The following is a 22,872-nucleotide window of genomic DNA, read 5'->3' as shown; positions in this document are numbered from 1 at the left end:
AATAATTACAAAAATTATTGCACCTAGCTCTTTCTGTTCTTTTCTCTCTCTTCCAGTATTAAGTACATCAGAGACTCGGGCAAGGTAAGAAACGTACACATCACCTGTTTCTCCAGCATTTCACTTTTTGTTATTCCAAAGAAAAACAGTTATCTTTCAGTGGCCACGATGAAGGTGGTAGGGGCTAGATCTCGCCTGCAATGAGAAACTATGTTTAACTTAAAGGTATATACTGTTTACCATTGGGAGCAATGATATAAAACAAATGTTCGAGTTTTGATTTGATTTAAATTGATTTGATTTGTCGATTCCTGTATTATCATTGTACATGAACATACATGTACATGTATATATACATACATTGTTGGAGCCATTGTACATACTAGTAATCATCAGTTGTTAACAAAATATTTTTTTTCTTCATTGCCTTTACACACTGTACAGCAGAAACGTATATCAGCAATATAAGCGTACAATGAACTAGAGATTGTAATTTGTCATCACTGACAAATTAAGGTGATCCGATATTTTTTTTAATCAATGATTCGAGTCCTGATCGCAATAGGCATGACCATACAAGTTTCATCTGTGTTTAGATACATTGGCCGTGTGATGTTTGGATTCTCATTTAGAAAAGGAAGTCATATCTGCCATGTTTGGTAGGGTACCAAATTCTGTATACACTATAACGAAGATACAGAATGAAGTATATTTGACCTTTGACCCCACTTTGCACACCCAAGATGGCGTCTGAGCAAAAAGTGATTATTTTCTGAAATGATTCTTGCGACATCGTCTATACGTGTGCAAAATATGGCAAAGGTAGGACAGGTATTCACCAAGATACAAGATGAAACATTTATGGCATTTGACCCTAATTTACATACCCAAGATGTTGTCCGATCAAGTAGTTGTAATTTTATGAAATAATGTACGTGACATGAACTAAACATGTGCAAAATATGGGGGTGATAGGGGCTGTTTTTCTTGATTTATTGCAAAGAAAGTTGTAGAAAGGAAGAAATATCTCAATACATCGAAGATAAGCTTTAATTTCAACCAAACTTTTTGACATGATCCCGACATCGTATGAAAAAACAAAGGGCACAATTACGATAGCGTAAAGTCTCAGCTACAACATATTAAAATCTGAGAGAAATTCACCGAAGGTTAAGTGAGCTAGTCCTCGATAAAGACAATCATGTCAATTTTCACATGTAGAAAAATTCCCTCCCATAGAGATAACGCGTCATAACGAAGATACAGAAAGAAGTACATATGACCTTTGACCCCAATTTGCACAGACAAGATGGCATCTGAGCAAAAAGTGGTTATTTTGTGAAATGATCCTTGTAACATGGTCTTTGCGTGTGCTAAATATGGGAAAGATAGAACATGTATTCACCAAGATACAGGATGAAACATTTATGACCTTTGACCCTAATTTACATACCCAAGATGGTGTCCGATCAAGTAGTTGTTATTTTATGAAATAATGTACGTGACATGAACTAAACATGTGCAAAATATGGAAGTGATAGAGGCTGTTTTCTTGAAATATTGCAAAGAAAGTTGCAGAAAGAAAGAAATATTTCAATACATCGAAGATAAGCTTTAATTTCAACCAAAATTTTTGACGTGATCCCGACATCGTATGAAAAAACACAGGGCACACTCACGATAGCGTAAAGTCTCAGCTACAACATAGGAAAATGTGGGAGAATTTTACCGAATGGTGGGTGAGCTAGTGCTCGATAAAGATAGTCATGTCAATTTTCATTTCCAGAAAAACTGCACTCTCATAGAGATAACACGTAAACTGGTCAAATTTGACAAGATTACTTTCAATCCCTTTTCACGAGGTGATGCCGTCATCCAATCAAAATGTTGTTATTACATTAATGAAAGAACATTTAATAAGCTACTACATACTGAAATCTGGGTGAAAATTGGCCAAGGATTAGTGAGATACGCTCGAGTGAACTTGAAATTTGATGACGTCATTCTGAAAATTAACTTTTTATTATTTTATTAAGAAATTTGATATCTTTTAATCATTTTGCCAGCATCGCCAACCCATAAAATGACATGTACAACTCATCAGCTTTCAGAATATGTAAAGAAAATGGGGGGTCATCGTCCATCCTGACGAGTAAAATCGGATTTAAAATTGGCGGGTTTTTTTTGCATAGTTGCACTGTATATCGCCATTGACGCGCGCGCGGAATTTCAACTTTGACGGGCCCGTATGACGTCATATTGAATCGGATTGACTTGAAACTTGGCAGAAATATTCCTTGACATTTCAGGCATCCGATAAGTGTGAAAAAACGGGAAATTTCTATGACATATGAGCTGTGCGTGCGCATATGCGCGCGCGCGTACGCGTCCGTCCAATTTTTCAATTTTTCAAAAAATGCTCTAAATGGTCTGAAACGTGTGCAAAAAAATTTTGAGCTCGATTGGAGTATGCAAATATTTCAACGCGCGCGTACGCGCACGTTTTTAAAAAAATATGAATTTTGAGAATATGAGTAGAATGCGCATAAGTTGAAATATATGTGACGCAAATTTCATTGAAAAATTCCATTCCATTAATTAGATATGATTGAGAATGTGTTTTCATATAATGACGTCATAGTGACGTCACGGTCGACTGATCACAATGATACATTAGATTTGTTGTCTTTAGGACATGATGCATGTACATGGTATAATTTTGAAATTGATAGGCAGAGTACTTTCTGAGCTGACCTCTGCACAACTTTTGGGGAGAAATAAAGAAATGAATAAAGAAGAACGAGAGATTGTAATTTGTCATCACTGACAAATTAAGGTGATCCAATTTTTTTTATTATGCAACAGGGCCCTGATGAAATAGTGGTTGTAATTTGTCATTACTGACAAATTAAGGTGATCCGATTGTTTTTTTATCAATGATTCGAGTCCTGATCGCAATAGGCATGACCAAACAGGTTTCATCTGTGTTTAGAGACATTGGCCGTGTGATGTTTGGATTCTCATTTAGAAAAGTGAGTCATGTCTGCCACCTTTGGTACTAATTCTGTATACACTAGATAACGATGATACAGCAACAAATACATATGACCTTTGAACCACCTTTACACTCCCAAGATGGCATCTGAGGAAAAGGGGTTCATTTTGTGAAATGATTCTCGCGACATCGTCTATACGTGTGCAAAATATGGGAAAGATAGGACAGGTATTCACCAAGATACAAGATGAAACATTTATGACCTTTGACCCTAAATTACATAACCAAGATGGTGTCCGATCAAGTAGTTGTTACCTTATAAAATAATGTACGTCACATGAACAAAACATGTGCAACATATGGGGTACTAGGGAATGTCTTTCATGTGTTATTGCAAAGAAATATGAAAATAAATCGAAGCTAAGCTTTAATTTAAGAGAAGTTTTTCGACGTGATTTCGACGGCGTTTGAAATAACAGAGGACACATTGCCGATAGCGCAAAGTCTCAGCTACAACATATTAAAATCTGGAGAAATTCACCGTAGGATAAGTGAGATAGTGCTCGATAAAGACAGTCATGTTAATTTTCTTTTCAAGAAAAACTGCACGCCTATAGAGATACCTCGCAAATGGGTCAAATTTGACAAGGTTACCTTCAATCTATTTTTACGAGGTGAAGATTTCATCCAGCGAAAAATTTGATGATTAAAACTGATAGAGCATTAAATAAGCTACAGCATACTGAAATCTGGGTGAAAATTGGCCAAGGATAAGTGAGATACGCTCGAGTAAACTTGAAATTTGATGACGTCATTTTGAAAATTTACTTTTTTTACTTTATTAAGAAATTTGATATCTTTTAATCATTTTGCCAGCATTGCCATCCCATGAAATGACATGTACAACTCATCAGCTTTCAAAATATGTAAAGAAAATGGGGGGTCATCGTCCATCCTGACGAGTAAAATCGGATTTAAAATTGGCGGTTTTCTGGCATAGTTGCACTGTATATCGCCATTGACGCGCGCGCGGAATTTCAACTTTGACGGGCCCGTATGACGTCATATTGAGTCGGATTGACTTGAAACTTGGTAGAAATATTCCTTGACATTTCATACATTCGATCCGTGTAAAAAAACGGGAAATTTCCATTGTATATGAGCTGTGCGTGTGTATATGTACGCGCACGTACGCGTCCGTCGATTTTTTTTTGAAATACTTTAAATGACCTGAAACGTGTGCAAAACAATTTTGAGCTTGATTGGAGCATGTTAAAATTTCAACGCGCGCGTACGCGCTCGTTTAATATGAACGTGAGTACATTTTATGAAACATATCAATAGAACTTGACTTTAACTTAAAGAATCAGTACAGATACAGAAGGTGATCCGAGAGGATACTCGGATCACCTAATAAAAAGAAGAACAAAGAATCAGTACAGATACAGAAGGTGATCCGAGAGGATACTCGGATCACCTAACAAAAGGTGATCCGAGAGGATACTCGGATCACCTAATAATACAGTAGGGCCACAGTTTAAGCGTGGTTTGATTTGCGTGCAGCCCTCGTACATAATACACGTAGAAAAATAGGAGGGAGGGATGACTTGCATAGAGGTAGGATAGTAGAAAGGAGAAAGGGAAGGGAGAGGTATGTCTGCTTTCACTAAAGGTTTACACAAAGTTAGTTCACCTGGGTCACTGATCAGTAAGGCATGACAAAATGTTTCTCACCGAGGTACAGGTGAACAGTTACAGTTCATGGTTGGATACATGATTACATAATAGATGAAATGCGGCGATACTCCTACGAAGGAATTTCGTGTATTATACACTAACAATGATAACGAAATCACTGATACTGAAAAAGTAACATTGTTTTTACAGCTTTCCTAAAAGAATACAAGGACTTTAAACTTCGAATTTCAGAAGGAAGAGAGTTCCAAACATCGTGTCCGGTGTGCTGATAGATTTTAGAGCCATCACTGCTTTAGGATTATATAAATGAAATTTATCAGATTGTCTCGTGGGATAAGAGTGTATGTCCTTGTGTGATTGAAATAGTGAGAAGAAGGAAGATAGCAACTGACCATTATGTAAACGAAACATAAAGAGTGAATTTTGCAACAAAAAAAAAGTCATTTACCTTGAGTGTTTTTAATTTTGCGAATAAAGGATTTGAATGGTCTCGATAACCTGAGTTGGTACATATACGTATAGCTTTTTTGTAGTAGAAGTAATATATCATCAATGTGACTTTTTGATGTTGCCCATACAATGTTACAATATGAAATGAACGATAATATCAACGAGTTATATAACATAAATAAAATACTCTTAGGGACATAATACTTATAAGCTTATGGAGTATACCAACGTTACGAGACACTTTATCAGAGATGTATTGCACATGAGAGTTCTATTTCATATTTTCATTTATGTAAATTCCGAGAAATTTGATACTTTCTTTTTGTTCCAATGGTATACCATGCACCATAATATTCAAATGTTGCAGTTCATTTATATGCTTCTTATTATGAAAATCAATAAAATTTGTTTTTTTTTTTCAGTTGAATGATAATCTATTACTCTTAAGCCATGTAGATAATTTCGGTAATTCAGTAGCAAAAGTTCTTAGAAGGGAATGAAAATCAGAATTGGAACAGAATACGTTGGTGTCATCGGTAAACATTATATAGCAGTAACACAAACATTATATCAATTAGAAATATCATTTATATACACCAGAAATAGTGGCGGTCCCAATATGGGTTCTTGTGGGACACCGCATTGTATAGGTAATACTTGAGAGTTAATATATTCATAGTACACATATTGCTTTCTATTCGATAAATAATCTTTAAACCATTCTAGTGGAATACCACGAACTTCATAGCAATGCAATTTACGTATAAGGATAGTGTGGTCAAGAGTGTCGAATGCCTTGCTTAGGCCCATGAAAACACCAATGACATGTTTTTGTTCAGCTAAGGCAGTCGACACTCTATCAAATCCTGTACAATTGGGCTAGTGCCATATCTCCAGAATGAAATTTCCTGAAACCGTATTTTTCTTGATTAAGTATATCATTCTGAATCAAACAATCATACAGTCTGTTATAAACAAGCCTTTCTATTACCTTAGAAAGACTAGGAAGAATAGAGAGAGGACGGGAATTGGATATAAGAGAGGAGTCATCTCTTTTGTATACTGGAATAACTTTTGCAATTTTACATGCATTTGGAAATATACCAGTCGAGTCGAGAGTTGTACCAACAATTTGCTTTACGTGCTCATTTCATCATGTGTATAACTTGATTTCAATGAATGTACAATGTCAAAGATCTCACTGTAATCTGTCATTTGACGTACCTAAATACTGCGAAAAATCTGTACTTGACAGGACAATTTACTCATTAAAATAGCACGCCACATCTATAGGAGACGTAAGACGTTACCAATAACCTCATTACCCACGCTCGGCATTTCATCATAACAAGACCGGAACGAAATGTTCAGGGAATATAATGACAGGAAAGAATCGATGATTTCAATGACCTTGAAGTGTGGTACAAAAATTTCCCGTTTCTCACTTTGCGAAGATAAACTCACTCCGACTAATGTTCGTGAATTGGTTTAGGCCTAAAATGTCCTTCTAGATATTTCGTTCTCCGTCATCACAAACTGGCCCGTATTTTGATGATTTTTCAAATTTGATTGTTTTTTTCGTAGGAGCATTTTGCTAAATGCACGATGCGCGCTCAAAAATGAAAATGCTGTCTACACTGTGGGCAAAATTGCACCGGGGACGTCGGCGCTAATACTGGTTAGACATTTGTAGCATTGACCCGTAGACACTAATCATAGGGGTAATTGCCTATACGTAAATATACCATCAAAGATCGTACACTCATACGACCTTTGATAATGATAAATTAACATTGCACGCTCGGTCGCAGTCACACTGCTATGCGTGCTCAGTCAATGATCATCACAAGCACCGGGGACGTTGCGGCGCTCGTTGTCCGTACACGCATAATTTGAAAATTCCCGTAGACACTAATCATAGACCTAGGGGGTACGTAAATTTTGTTTTTCTTTTTTGCTTTTGTGGATACCATCAAAGATCGTACACTCATACGACCTTTGATATCATCACACTCTCGGCTTGCTATTAAAATATCCCGCAAGAAAACGGCGTATTTCTCGATTTTTAGCGCTTTTTCCGCGACCCGTCGCGTAGACAATACTCTTAAAACTGGACTTAATTCGCGCGCGCTTGGAAAAGTTCCGATTCTGCACTTTTGACGGTGGAATTTGGGATTTTTGATGGATTTTTGGAGGAGACTTAAGGACTTTCCTGTACGTGAATGAGTGTTAATACCGTATGTGTAATTATGTGATTTGCGTGTGATGTGACTGTAGAACCAAAGATCGTACACTGAAGTGTACGATCTTTGGTAGAACTCACTGGCTGGTGATAAAGCACACTGGCAATTAAGTGGCCGAATTCTGGTAGATGACCGAATGCACATTATGTTTACCCCGACTTTGTACTTAGGCGTGGGTCTGCCGCCTTTGACGGCCCCTCTCTAGTTAATAACTTTCCACGTGGCTGACATGTTTCCAATAGCGTTTTTAAAGGTTTCCGTGTAATACATTCTGCGGGAAAGCCTTATGATTTGTGTCAATTTATTTCTATATAATCTATATCGATCAACAATATCATTATTAGAATACCGTAAGCTATATTTATATAATACATTTTTTTTTTCTTAATTGATCGACAGATCTCCTTTGTTATCCAAGGATTTTTGATTTTTCTATTGTTTTTCTTTTCAATTGTGGGGATATCTTTGTCGAAATAAGAAAGAAATATATTCCAGAACGTATCATAAAGCAATATTTGGGTCTGTGCAAAGTAATACATCATCCCATTTTCCCGTGATTAAATCGTCGTTTAGTAATGATTTATATTTCCTGATGTGAATTTGCGCGTCTTCTTACGTTCTGTTTGCTTGACATGGGAATATTGTGTGTCGTCACAGATTAAAGATATAGGTAAATGATCAGAAATATCACTACACGGAAGACCAGATTTTGAATAATCTGTATCAATATTTGTAAAAATATTATCAATCAATGTTGATGAGTTGACCGTAATTCTTGAGGGCTTATCGATTGTGATATTACAAAAATTTGCTTGCAAAATATTGCAAAATTTGTTCTTAACATTATTATCTTGATTCAAAAGATCAATATTAAAATCGCCAATCGATCACGTATACATCTTTGTTTTCCTGATTGATCAACTCTAATAAAACATCAAAATTTTCCAAATATAGATTACTATCTGTGTGAGGGGGCCTATATATTACACAAAGTATTATATTTCTTCTATTGCACATATTACTTTCAACACTTATGCAATCACGGCTAAATTCATTTCCGTTGTATATCAAATCAGGCCTTACTTTAAACGATAAAGAGTGTGAAAGGAACAGGGCGACTCCGCCTCCTCGTCTGCATTTTCTATCCGAACGGACAACAGAATATCCATCAATGTTATATAATGGGGGAGATTTGTCGTTAAGCCATGTTTCTGTGACACCAATAACTGAAAACTTCATATTAATCGCTGATAACAGTAGTTGCATATTTTCATAATTTCTTAGAAGACTGCGAGCATTAACGTGTAATACACTGAAAGAATGTTAATTATTGCTAAATTCTGAATTGAACTCGTCAGGTAAATAATACCGACATTGGACATTTTCATGTGGACATAAATCAATTTCATCCATATTTAAAACAAGAACAACACATGGACCATGACATGGTCGTGAACATTTGCTTAAGAATTGCTGAAATCAGACAAGAAGAGATGGAAAGAATATAGCAAGTCATACAGAGTATAGATTGTTTACAAATTACTGTGGCCGCATCGGACAGTTAAGATCTCACAACAAAGATCATTGCGATATCAAACTCTCCCTGCAGACAATTTATATCAGAAGTCAAATTGTATCTTTGGAAATATTCTATAAATACACAATAAACATCGTAGGTTACCTACACAATATGATATTTGATATAAAACTATATACACATAATATTTACATATTCGCGGTATAGACTTAGAGATTGACAGAGAAAGAAAGGCGGAGAGGTGGATGAACGGGGAAAGATAGAAGAAGACATAAAGAACATGATTATGACATAATGAATAAGTTATTGAGAAGCAATACAGTACTCATACCGAAGCGATCTAACTGGAGGAAGGGAAGTTATCACATTTGATGCATATGTGAAGGTTAATTGCTTCACGAAACACCCTGCCATATATACTACAAACAGAAAAATCTCAATAAGGCGTATATCACTATTTTTTCTCAATAAACCATAACTGTAGATGGTTTATTCTACAGTGTTCTAGAAAAAAAATGTTATAACCATGGTTCACATTTTGTACATTTTAGCAATTATACTTAACATTGATTTTACTGATTAATATTTTGACATTTGTTGTTTCTATCCCTAACTCACACTTAGAATGATTTTGAAACACTAAAGCTTGATTTTTATTTCATCTGCAAATGGCATACGGTATAATTCCTTTCAATTGATTCCAAAATCAAGTTCATACGTTTCCAGTATCGCTTGTCTTGTATAAGTACAAAATTACACTAATATTCACACCTCATCCATTTTGCCCCTGTTTGTACTATAGGACAGGCATATCCGGAGACAACGAGAACAGCACGTATGAGATGATCGAAAGCGGAACCAAAGGTAGAGTGTCGCCTTTTAACACACATTAATATTGTTGTTTTGAAGGCATAAAAATCAATAACTCTTTAGCTATCAGCCATCATTTCATCGTGTTCATGTATATTTGATTTTCATTTTTGCATGCATGATAACAATATCAAGTGGAGACCAAATATTTAAGACAAAATGCGCCAATTATTCTTCTCAGTAAATCTAATCATTCTTGGCTTTGCAGCTAACATAATAATACAAGTGTGGGTTTGTGTGTGTATTCGTGCGTGTGTGTGGACGTGTATGTGTTTCTAGTGCTTATTGGCATACCCTGAACACACATGATAAATCACGAGTACACGTCACGAGACCGACACCCACGAGTCATACAGCCCACGAGTCATACAGCCTACGAGTTCGACATCAAGTAAAATGAGCCCACGGGTTTTACAGCCCATGAGTTCGATACTGAAATAGACCCCTCGAGACCGTCACTGCGCAAAAGAGGCTCATGAAACCAACACTACGCAAACAAAGCCCACGAGACCGACACCACGCAAAAGAGGTTCACGAGACCGACGACACTGGGCAAAGAAGGCTCACGAGACCGACAGAATGAACAGCGCCATCTATTTAATAAATCAATGAAGAGGGCGTAGTTGAATAGGGTATCCGGATGTTAGCAAAATGAAGAAATGAGTAATACGAGAGGGGAGTTACTAATGTGTTATCGCGTAAGTTACCGACTCTAACCCCCTGGTACTTTAAAGATCTTTATTTGTGTGTGCATGTGTGAGTGTTTGTGCAAAAATTGCCAAAAGTGTGCGCGAGTATACTCCGATTCCTAGATTGCAAAAACACCGTTGTTTGCGTGTTAACTTCTCGACATTTTTAGGTATTCTTGCTCCCCTCCCTTAAAATTTGCACGGTCATGGTTATTACAGACTAGTAAGATCTTGAGAGAAAATGTAACTGCTATTAACATTCCCCATCATTCCTTAATATATTGCCTTTTAATATGTACTATTTTGTTGTGCCAGGTTATTACAGTACTTCATGAAATAAAACTTGTATCGTCGCCGTCCATTTTTTCCTTTTTTTTTTTTTTGGAAGAAGTAGTGGAGATTATCCCCGAAGCCGTCCTGTCTCCTCTTACTTACGCTCACTCAGGCCAAAAAGAGAGAGAGAGAGAGAGAGAGAGAGAGAGAAAGAAAATCAATAATGGGCCTATATATATATATATATATATATACATACTGATATGTACTAATTAGCAAAGGTGTTGATTTAGTACGAATTCACAGACAATAACGTAATCAAGGTATTTCTTATGATTCAGAAAAAGAAAATGCATCCGTGAAAACAGGTATTTGTTCCTTCAGAATAATAACAAAGGTTTTACCGAAAAATTTCATATTTTTTTTTTCATTCAAGTTCGTTATTCCCATCGTTCGATTTCAAGCATTCCACGCTCGCAGCACTGAATCCGCAATCAAATTCAAAATCCGGTTACTCGAATTCACTATCGGAGCATTCAAATTCACTAAAAGTGAAGAAAAGAAGGTATAGACTGTCAAGAGAAACATGACGATGTATTTGTTTTTGATTAACAGGTAGGGCTGTGTATCAACAACTTACACCAAGCACGGCTGCAGTAGAATCTGAAAATTTGACGTTCTTTTCTGGGCTTGGTTGCATCGGCACGGGGAAGTTCGGCGACGTGTGGAAGGGTGAACTGCGCTCAAAAGAGGGAGTGACTTCGGTAGCCCTGAGGCAGATCACAGGTTATGACTATAACTACTTTTATGAAATTACATGATATTTTATTTCATTGATTAAATAGTTTTATTTAAACTGCATTCCTTCCTGTACATGCACATGATGTATATGTAACATGGTCGTTCTTATATTCACGTATTCAATTGCCAGCCATGCATCCCATTTCATAATCATTATCTCTAAATCTCTTTTTGAATATATAGATAGATTTATATTGTCTATGATTGCGGGGTATGGGAGGAATTCCAGACATCCTGCCTCTAATGTTTTTGAAGATGTTTGTTGTTATTGTTGTTATTGTTATTGTTCTGGATTTTCTAGATAACAAATGAACGACTGGTTGGGAAGGGACAACGTGGTAATTTGTCATAATAAAAGTAATCTTATTTTCTCTGATTGAGTTAAATATTAATCTCTCCGGTTATAGTGCATTCTTACAGTGGTTTGAGATAACAATTATATTTGTTTCATTCTGAAAGTTTGATGCAGCATATCTAATCATCATAATGACATTTTACCTCGTCGTATTTCCGCTGTGCAGAAAATATTCAAGACCTTATGCAAGTGGTGAAATATTTGCAAGAACTCCCACACAATCTCTATATTGTGAGGTGTCTGGGATATTGTAACGAATATCGTAAGTACTCCTAATATGTTTCCATGGAAAAGAAAAACACACAAAAATACAGATCACACCAAATAAATAGAGACACACAGACAAAAGTCACCTGGGATTACAAGCATAAAATGACCCGTTTTGAAACCGTCTGTTATGGCCAGTTCAAGTGGATTTTTCGGACGTCACCCTTAATTACACCTGTATGGCGGTTATAAACAGGAACACAGTTGGCCGTGGACGAATAAATCATTTTTTTTTCTGTTTTGCTTGGTTTTTTGTTCGTTCGTTTTTTCTAACTTTTCCAATGCTACCTCTTAATTATTTGCTTGTTTGCTTTATTTATAAACGGGTTAAAATTCTTGTACTTTCAGGAAGTTCGTATCAAATACAGGAAAAAAACATGTGGTATACAATCAACGTTTAAGATAATACATACATACAATATTCATTACAATGAAACAAAAAGATGAGAGAAAAAAAATCACATTTTTTCAACAGTAAGGAAGAATTTGAAATCAAACAGTATGATAATGTATACATTGTTGTAACAACACTATCATTATTATTGACGTATTTTTCCCGCCAAGTTAATGGTCGCATACTTAGATGACCTGACTGTTGTTTGTTTCACTGTTGTTTGTTTGTACTAGAGTTAGAATATCAGTTGAGCCAATGAAGTCAATGAAATACCACTTACGTTGATTGAACGGAAGATTTCGTATCAATAGTAATATTTTTCGTTGTAATAAGACAATTTGATGCAAACTTGTGTCTAAATAATTAAAAGAGTAAATGTGTGTGTATGTGTGTGTGTGTGAGAGAGAGAGAGAGAGAGCGCGAGAGAAAGAGAGAGAAGAGTGACAATTTACTCAGGTTGTTACATTTCATTCCTCACAATTTTTTTTTTCTAAGAATGAATAGTCGATACACTGTACAGTTGTTGTTTTTTTAGAAAAAAAAACAGTTAAAACAGATTGATTTCTTTATTCAGTTAATTACAATAACGTTAGATGTCATTGATTTGCTACATACATGTTTATTACGTTAGTAATATTCAAGAAATAAGAGCTAAAACTTTTTATAAACTGAACAGGCGTTGTTCTAAAAAGAAAAGGAAAGGAAGAGAGAACAAAAAATGGGCAGCTATTTTAAAAAAATTATTTTTTCCCCAAGCAATACTAACATAAAATCAGACCATGATAAATCTTAAACAAATCAAAAGGTATTATTAGATATTCAACATAATGTCTCTACGAGGGAGCTCGCTTATTGATTTATGTGAATACAAATATTCTGACGTCATACAGGCACCATCATATACGAGTTTGTTTCCGGTGGGACACTGCTGACTTTTCTTCAGTTTAATCTCCAGTCCTCAAAATCTCCGTACGGCAACATCAAGCGACCAAGACCCCGCTTTGATGAATCCCAGTTACTGAAGTACGCCTGGCAAGTGGCAAAAGGGATGGAATTTCTTGCGTCCAACAAGGTGATTTTACACACAAAAAAGGCAAACGTTAATCTTTTTGATATAATGCAGACTCACAAACTGTTTATACGATTATTTCTGAGTGTGTAATGAGTGAACGTTTTTATTTTGCTTCCATCGTAGGCCCCTAACGGCTTTATAGACGTTGTCATAACCCCAGCGATTGGAAATTGTGAATGAAATAGTTCTGCCTTTTGTTTTTGTTGAGTAAAAACAGGCAAAATATATCGCAAGTTACGTGCCAGAGCGATTTAAAACAAGCCAGACTGAACCTCGTTCTTCTTCTTTTTCATTTCATTTTATTTCATTTCTAATAAGCAAAGGTGCAATTATACATGCATTTGAATATTATGATTACACAAAAGCAATGCAACCTTGCATTATCAAAGATAAAAAACAATGTACTGAAGTAGGCCTATATCAAATATGATTTTTTTCTTTAATCCCAAACATTTGTCAAAATATCTTGCAATTCCTATATGATATGCTCTCTGTGTAGGCCTACATGATTATTTGTCCCTAACCAATGCCATGAAATGCCTTGTAAAATTGCCCTCTCTGGATTAGATTTTATTCTTGCTTGATCTTAATCGTGCATGACAACTTCGCCGTTAAGAGAGGCGGACTTGATTGATTCACTTAATGTGAATACACGAGACGTGGTGTACTATTTTGATGAGCTTGTGTTTCTCATTTCGCGTCTCCTTCATAGATTTGCATCAATCCAGTTTTTGTCTTTATTCGTCGAGTCCTAACAACCTATCCTTGAACACACATGCACACACACACACACACGAACAGATATAACTCCCATCATTGGAACCTACCCCCACAAGCATCTACTTCTCTGCAGGTTAAATTCCCCCGCACATTTTCGTCCATAGATGCGTAAGATATAACTCTGTAGACCAAATTACAGAGTATCTTGTAACTTTGGCCCATTTTATCTATTTTTGACCTTTCCGACAGTGTTTTGAAAATAAGGTTTTTTTAAAAAAGTCTGTAGTTCATAGATTTCTCATCAAAGTAATCAAAATTTACTATCACCCTTAGATTGTCCATGGAAACCTGTGTGCACACACTATTCTGATGACGGAAGACAGAGTCTGCAAGATTTCTGACTACGGGATGACATCATGCATCTTACCCGCTGGAAATGTAAGTAAAAGAATCACATAATATGCTCCTCAGAACATGATTACTAACAGTGAACAGATACACAGATAACAAGGATGTCTTTCCTTTTTCCTGAAATAATCATAAATAAGAAAAATACACACAACTATGAAAAATAATGTTTCTCCTGAAAAAAAGTAAGATAAATAATAGAAAATAAATCCTGAATGAATCACTTTGATGCCACATACTGTCTCAATCCATTCGAAAAAGCAAGCTTGTGCGAAAAAGCAAGCTTGTGCGAAAAAGCAAGCTTGTGCGAAAAACAAAAAGAGAAATAGGCCTACTCCGTTCTCTTCTTAATTAAGCTGGAATGAGTTACCAACTTTTATCAAAGAGAATCCAACACTGTCATCTTTTAAACGTAAATACATAATGTTTTTAATCCGAAGTGCAATTGAATAATTATTGTAATAATTTTGCTACTTTTTCCCCTTTTTTATTGTTTTGATGCTTCTTTGTTGTTTTTGTTCCTTAATGTATACATTGTATTTGATGGAAATTGCGTCCTATTTATTGTTTGTAAGGGAATCGGCCTCGATAGGCTTCATACGACCTTTACTGATCCCTCACGTGCTATGTTTGTATATATTTTCTCTTCTGTTTTTATTGTGAACGTGATGAACGTGATGTTTTCTTTTTAGCATGTGAAATAAATTTGAATTATTTTTAAGTCCGAGGAACTGCGACTATAGCTTAAAAGGATGATACAGTTTCGGTTGAAATGGGGCTTCAGGCTTCCAACTTTTTTGATGAAGATTTTGTTTGAGATAATGAGAAACCTCTTATGAAATATGAAAGAGCATATCATTCTAAGAGAAATTAAAAGTTTATTTGATGAAAATTGGTTTTGAAATTGGCTGAGATATCCAAACAAAGTGATCCAAATAAAAGATTGGACCATGCACCTTTTATAAGGATCGCTTTGTTTTACTCTGTTTCTAGATATCTCAGCCACTTCAAAACAAATTTGCATCAAATAAACTTTGAAGTATTCTTTGAATTATACACTCTGTTATAGGCTTGTTTTACGCATTTGTTACTTTGTTCTTGGATATCTCAGCCATTTCAAAACCAATTTGCATCAAATAAACCTCGAATTCTTCTTTAAATTATACGCTCTGTAACATTTCATAAACTAGTTTCTAAGTAACTCGCAAAATGTTAAAAGCTGAATCTTCATCTCAACCAAAATTTGGCCATCACTTTAAAGACAACGAAGACACTATACACAGTATTCAACAGGTAGATTCTTGTAGGTCCTACTACATAGTATATGCGATATGCCGCTCGATTTTTTTCTTCTTCTTCTTCGCTTATTATTCTTTGCAGGAAATAAACCGCTGGACTTCACCTGAAGGAATGCAGAATAACATCTTGTCACTACAGGGCGATGTTTGGTCTTACGGAATCCTTCTTTGGGAGATCGTCACTCTTGGTATACCAATATTTTATTATATATATATATATATATATATATATATATATATATATAGTTTGATAAACATATCCGTATAACATTACGAAATTTATGAACGTTGGTCTAAACCAGGCAATGTTATTTTACATGTTTTATAATGTATGAACAACAGAGAACATATATATATATATATATATATATATATGTATGTATCAAACATTGTAGTTGTTCCGCGTATTGGCAGTACTAGAAATAGCAATAATAAAGTCACAACAGAGGAATGCAGGGAATGCATTAATAGCCAATCTTGATTTAATGAATAATCCGAATTTTCGAGGAACCCTCCTCTTCTTCAGGGATGACAGTGCGAATCACTTCGCACTGTCATCCCTGAAGAAGAGGAAGGTTCCTCGAAAATTCGGATTATTCATTAAATCAAGATTGGCTATTAATGCATTCCCTGCATTCCTCTGTTGTGACTTTATTATTGCTATATATATATGTATATATACACTCAGCAAAAAAAGTAAGTTCCCCCCTAACATTTTTGGAGATATCTCAAAAAGTATTATACGGATGTTCATAATTCGAACGGGAATGGATAGGGAATTTCATTACTCATAACATGAATGGCATATCATTGCCACCAAATATCATTATTGGTGTAAAAAATCGCATTTTATGTCAAAATGCATGGGAAAAAAGTTGCACTTTAGGCCATAGAGAGCATATTGTATACATTTCCTATGTAAGTTATCAAATGATCTTTTTAAATTGTGTAATTCTCAGGAATTTCTTCAGGTACAATGTGCTTCCCTATTAAACAGATGTTATGCATACTTTTTGAACAATAGGCCTTCTCAATATAAAAATATTGGTAGAAGCCATGTGATTTGTAATTCCAATTCAGGTTGATCACATTAAAGGACAAGTTCACCTTCATAAACATAAGGATTGAGAGAATGCAGCAATATTAGTAGAACACATCAGTGAAAGTTTGAGGAAAATTGGACAATCGATGCAAAAGTTATTAATTTTTAAAATTTTTGTGTTGGAGCCGCTGGGTGAGGAGACTACTACAGCTTGTAATGTCATATGCGTACAACCGTATAAAAAAATGTAAAGAAAATTCAACATATTTTCACTTTTTTCGCATAATAAAAGAGCACTTGACTTGCCGCTTTCTAAAGGCAGGGGGAATAATATTACCCATAACATATGTCGGTAACGAGTCAAGGGAATGTGTACTTTTTTCAAAAGATGATATTTTGTGAAATTCTCTTTATATTATCCTTATATTGTTGTACGCATGTGACATTACACACTGCAGTAGTCTTCTCATCCAGCGGTTACTGCACAAAAACTTCAAAAATTCATAACTTTTGAACGGATTGTCCGATTTTCCTCAAACTTTCAATGATGTGTTCTACTAATATTGCTACATTCTCTCAATCCTTGTGTTTATGAAGGTGAACTTGTCCTTTAATGTGCCTGTGGGCATTTTGCATCATGCCCTCAAGTTGTAGATCAGTTTGCTGAGGGAAATGGCATCGAACGTATGGAGTGGCCTGTAAGACCCCCTGACTGTAATCCAGCAGAGAATCTTTGGGATATCATTAAGTGGAAAGCGAGCAAGAAGTTGAAAGATGACACTTCACTGCAAGAATTTCAGCGCATCTTGCAGAGAGCATGGACCAACATTGAGCAGCGCCAAGTACAAACTTTAGTTAACAGTTTGAGGAGGAGATGGCGGCTGGTCATTGCGGGTGGTGGACATATCAATTATCATACTTCACTATATGCTCATGAAAAGAAAGAGATAGAGAAATAGGCAATAACCCATGCTTAAATGTTCAGAATCATGAGTGATTGTTTGATTATTTGTGTAAAAGTCATTGCAAATCATTAAAGTGCAACTTTTGTTTCCATGCATTTTGACATAAAATGCATTTTTTCACACCAATAATGATATCTGGTGGCAATGATTTGCCACTCATGTTATGAGTACTAAAATTCTTTATCCATTTCCGTTTGAATTATGAAAATCGGTTGAATACTTTTTGAGATATATCCACAAATGCTAGGGGGGAACTTACTTTTTTTGCCGAGTGTATATGTATATATATATATATATATATATGTGTGTGTGTGTGTGTGTGTGTGTGTGTGTGAGTGTACATCACGTCATAATGCACGTTTATCTTTCTTTATCATTTATCTTTCTCTGCTGTTCTCTCTGCCTGTCTTTCTCTCTCAACACACACACACACACACACACATACCATGAAATTACACAAACATGAACACACGTATCTGTGTGATTATGTACATCGAAACTGAGTGGTGGCTAGTAACAGGGAGTATAATATTAGGGACTACAATGGTTGTTTTATATCTAGATATAGTATTAAAACATGAGTGAAGTACTAGTTTCATCTTATTTGCCGTTAACCTATATTCAAGGAGCAAGACCATACCCCAAAATGACAATGGACATGGTAAAGCAACTGGTCATAAACGGCTACAAGATGCCACGCCCTTCTCACTGTACTGAAGAATTGTGAGTACTTTACCTTGGCATTAAATTTGCCTTTAGGTGGATGTATGTGTGATTGCGCGTGTTTGTGTGTGTGTGCGTTTGTGTGTATGTGTGTGTGCGTGTGTGTGTTTGTGCTAAGGCGTGTGTGTGTGTGTGTGTGTGTGTGTGTGTTTGTGTGATATGTTTGCCTATTTTCATTGACGAGAGTTGTCATTGATTCCAATTATTTATTTATTTAGTATCATTATTTATTCATGTTTTCTTTTAAAAACAATACAGGGTAGGCACATTCAGTTTGCTAACTGCTTTACAATGGCGCCCTGTATATACACAAAATAAAACAACAAATACATTTGTAGTAACATGATTCACACAATTAAGAGTGAATATTTTCACTCGATTTTTTTAGAGAGTAATTAAGTCAAAATCATTTTGGAGAGTTTTTTGAATTTGTAAAAACTTGAGTCCGTTAGTATCAAACACTGCAGTATCGTCCACATGTAAGGACAATTTAGTAGAAGCATTAAATTTCAAATTGCAAATATCATTGATATACAAACAAAAAATCAGAGGACCAAGGATGGACCCCTGGGGTACCCCCGATTTCATAACTACATAATCACTTGTATATTCATTCACAGATACACACTGCAATCTTTCATGAAAATAACATTTGAACCAATTATACTCTCGACTTGAAATACCATAATAGGTCATTTTTTTCCAGAATCTTACCATGGGGAATCACATCAAACGCTTTTTTCAAATCCAAAAATATTGCCCCTGTAAGATGTCCCCTGTTCATATTTTCTAACAAAAAATCAACTATATCAGTTACACACGTTGCGGTCAAATGTGATGGCCTAAATCCAGACTGTTGTGAAGATAATAATTTATTTTCATTTAGATAAGTATACAACTGTTCATGTACTGCTTTTTCTAATATTTTTGATAAAATGGGAAGTATCGATATTGGTCGAAAATTAGAAATATCATATGTTCCACCTTTATGTACCGGTGTAATTCGAGCTTTTCTAAATTCTGCCGGAATTTGAGATGTTTGTAATGAGCGATTGAATATAAAAGTTATCTGTTCACAAATATAACCAGCTGACAATTTTAACAGTTTTGGGTGTAGGCCATCAATACCCATAGCTTTATTGCAATTAATGTTAAGCAGTTCATTTTTTTACAAATTCAACAGATATTTCTTTGAATTGGAACTCTGTGCTTACTTGAGCCAAAGTTTCCATAGTGTTGACACTTATATCTGAGGACTTGATGTTATTTTTAAACCTTTCACACACGTTATTAAAAGCTTCATTAAGAATATTCACTACCGTACTGCCATCATTAACTACTTCATCATTTACGAGGAGCATGAGCTCTGTTTCACTTCTTTTATTTGGCAAGAGATTCCGTAAAATCTTCCAATTTCTATGAACATCATTGCCACACGATGAAAATGCTTCTTTATATTAACCTTGTTTTAAACGTTTATTCAAATTATTAGCTCTATTTCGATAAAACTTAAATTTTTGCCAGTCAGATTCGGAACCAGTTTTTCTGAACTTTTTTCTGTAGAAATCACGTTCACGGGCCAGCTTTATATATTCTTCTGTTATCCAAGGGACTCCTCTTTGTTTTCTTCTAACTGAAATAATCGGAGCGTGTTTATTGCTCAATGAGCTAAACATAGATATGAACATATCCCATAATTCTTGAACGGATTTTTCTCCTGAGTAAAATGAACTCCAGTCCAGGCCATTTAAGTCTTTTTTTGAACATCTCTTCATCAAAGAAACGAAACGATCTAATTTTGCTTATCTTTGGTGAAAAAGGGCGGCTTTTACCTTGAATAACTGAAAAAAATCAAAGAGTGATCAATGAAGCCAATACACTGTACGCCTGACTTGACGATTTTCATTGAGTGCGAAGTAAGTATTAAGTCTATCAGAGAGGTGTTACGAGGTGTTACTCTGGTTGTTTCTTCGATGATTTGTCTCATTTGTGTAGTGGCACAAAACTCTAAAATATTCTTTGATAAATTATTTTTCGTACTCATATCACAATTGAAATCTCCCAATATCATGACGTTATTTGACAAGGATAATACCTTGTCAACTGACTCTTCGAGAGCGGCAAAAAATGACTTGTGTGCATCGGGCTTTCTATAAAGAATACTGATATATAATGAACTGCTATTTTCACGCTTTATTTCCAACCATAACATCTCACTCTCGCTTCGTTCTAAGTCATTTCTTCGTACATATGAAAATTTGCCGTTGACGTAACACCCAACTCCTCCACCATGACCATTTCTATCCAGTCTCTCAAAATTGAGACTATTGCCCTGTACGGAATCAGACTAGATGCGACACTTGTGAGATAATGGCACACTTACCTAATTATTGTTTGTGGGATAAATCTATTTCAAAGACAGATCGATATGGACATCAATAGATTATTAAGAAATCTTGTTTGTTGACTTTACCTCGCATAGGTACTCTTTAATGACCAGCTGCTGGGAAATGGATCCGGAAGAAAGATGCGCTTATCACGTTATTCTGCAGAAACTTGAACCGACAATGGGGGTGTATCATGTAAGCTATCATATCGGTGTCATTCATATTATTTCTTTCAGCATCAGAGTGAAAGATTCTACTCATAGCATTAATTATTTCTTACATAGTAAGTTATAATAGAAGGCTGATGAAATGGTGATTTTAGTGTAAACAGAGCAGTTGACGAACTGTTTGACTTACTAATAAATGCAGTTGTATCTTGTTGAAAACACAAAACATTCTCCGATTCAATTTCATTTTCGTCTTGATTACGTGGAGAAAAAGAAAAGAAAAGAAGTGACAGAAAAAAATAACCTCGAGAGAACTCGACTAATCAAGAGGTTTGCATCACAATAAATGACCGCTTGTTTAAAGCAACGGCCTTTATTCATTTTGGTGTAAGTCTATTGCTGGTCTCAAGAGGTAAAGAGTATGTTCAGTGTATGTGTATGCGTGTAGGTGTATGTGTGCGTAGGGGCGTTTTCAGGTATATTTGTGTAATTTGAATATTTTTTTATCATTTTTAATTATACTCACCGTTACAGATTGATAATTATTGTACGTCACAAATGGTTAAGAGGTATGGCTAGGTCATTAAATTTTCCCAATGATGAACATGGTAACAAGGCAAAACAAATTAAAAACATCAAAACAACCATTCAATCAATAATAGAAAGATTCACACGTAACATATATATATATATATATATATATATATATATATATACAGGTGTTAAAGTTCATGGATGTTAATCCAGCCAATATACAAATAACAAAACGCGCGTTTTCAGTTAGTCGTCATAAAAAGATACTGTTAAAGAATGTTCAATTGTGCAATAATGTAAATTCAAGCTAGGTTCTATGTGTACAGTGCTTCAGATCCCATATTGGAAAATAAGTGTTTAGTTAAACAACAACAAATAATAATAATAATTTGTGTAAAAATTGATAGGAGCTAACATATATGTGTGACGGCATTTATTATACACAGTGATGAATTAAATACAAGATAATTCGGAAACGATATACCAGCAGAACAATATCCTGTATGTCATATCAGTAAAAACGTTTGAACGGTTTATTGCTTTTTCACTGTTTGTGATGTAATCTCAAATCAAAAGTCATTAGATCAAAAAAAAGTAACATGAAATCAAAATGAGAATATTTCCACTCAAATGGGCTTACTTTTCTCTTTGCAGGAATACCTGTCCTTCCGAGACTTGGACGAGGAATTGTATGACGATGTGGCGGATATAACAGTCTAGAGGTCCACAACGATGAAAAGCCATTGTCCATAAAATCATGACATGTTTGATTTGTAGATGCTAATTGTGGCTTGATACGCTATAAGATGCGTGTCTGTTAATGCCCTCTTCGTGCTTAATTGACTGACGTTATACATTTTTGTAACATCCTATTGAGCTTAAGATGGATAATGGAGCAGCATTTCAACAACTGTAACAAATTAAGATAGAATATTGCTTTAGTATGTTGATTCTTTTTATATACAATTGTGTTTATTGTCCAAA

General features: G+C 35.2%; 1 protein-coding gene across 1 annotated transcript in view; it reads left to right on the top strand.

Moving 5' to 3' along the window:
• Positions 1-22,644, top strand: part of LOC139724892 (uncharacterized) — a 93,705-nt gene extending 71,061 nt beyond the window's left edge. The window contains exons 11-20 of the mRNA XM_071636015.1: positions 57-84; positions 9,726-9,787; positions 11,371-11,541; positions 12,078-12,173; positions 13,463-13,644; positions 14,698-14,802; positions 16,153-16,258; positions 18,704-18,800; positions 21,283-21,382; positions 22,543-22,644. Coding sequence (XP_071492116.1) covers positions 57-84; positions 9,726-9,787; positions 11,371-11,541; positions 12,078-12,173; positions 13,463-13,644; positions 14,698-14,802; positions 16,153-16,258; positions 18,704-18,800; positions 21,283-21,382; positions 22,543-22,608 — 1,013 coding nt within the window. The 3' untranslated portion in view covers positions 22,609-22,644. The remainder of the gene's footprint in view (positions 1-56; positions 85-9,725; positions 9,788-11,370; positions 11,542-12,077; positions 12,174-13,462; positions 13,645-14,697; positions 14,803-16,152; positions 16,259-18,703; positions 18,801-21,282; positions 21,383-22,542) is intronic.
• The last annotated feature ends 228 nt before the right edge of the window (positions 22,645-22,872 follow it).

This window comes from Diadema antillarum, unplaced genomic scaffold, assembly GCF_040938485.1.
Source record: "Diadema antillarum isolate AM-2024a unplaced genomic scaffold, OU_Dant_1.0 seq00000002_RagTag, whole genome shotgun sequence".
Lineage (NCBI taxonomy): Eukaryota > Metazoa > Echinodermata > Echinoidea > Diadematoida > Diadematidae > Diadema > Diadema antillarum.
The sequence above is the reverse complement of the archived record's forward strand: the minus strand, read 5'-3'. Positions and strand labels throughout refer to the sequence as shown.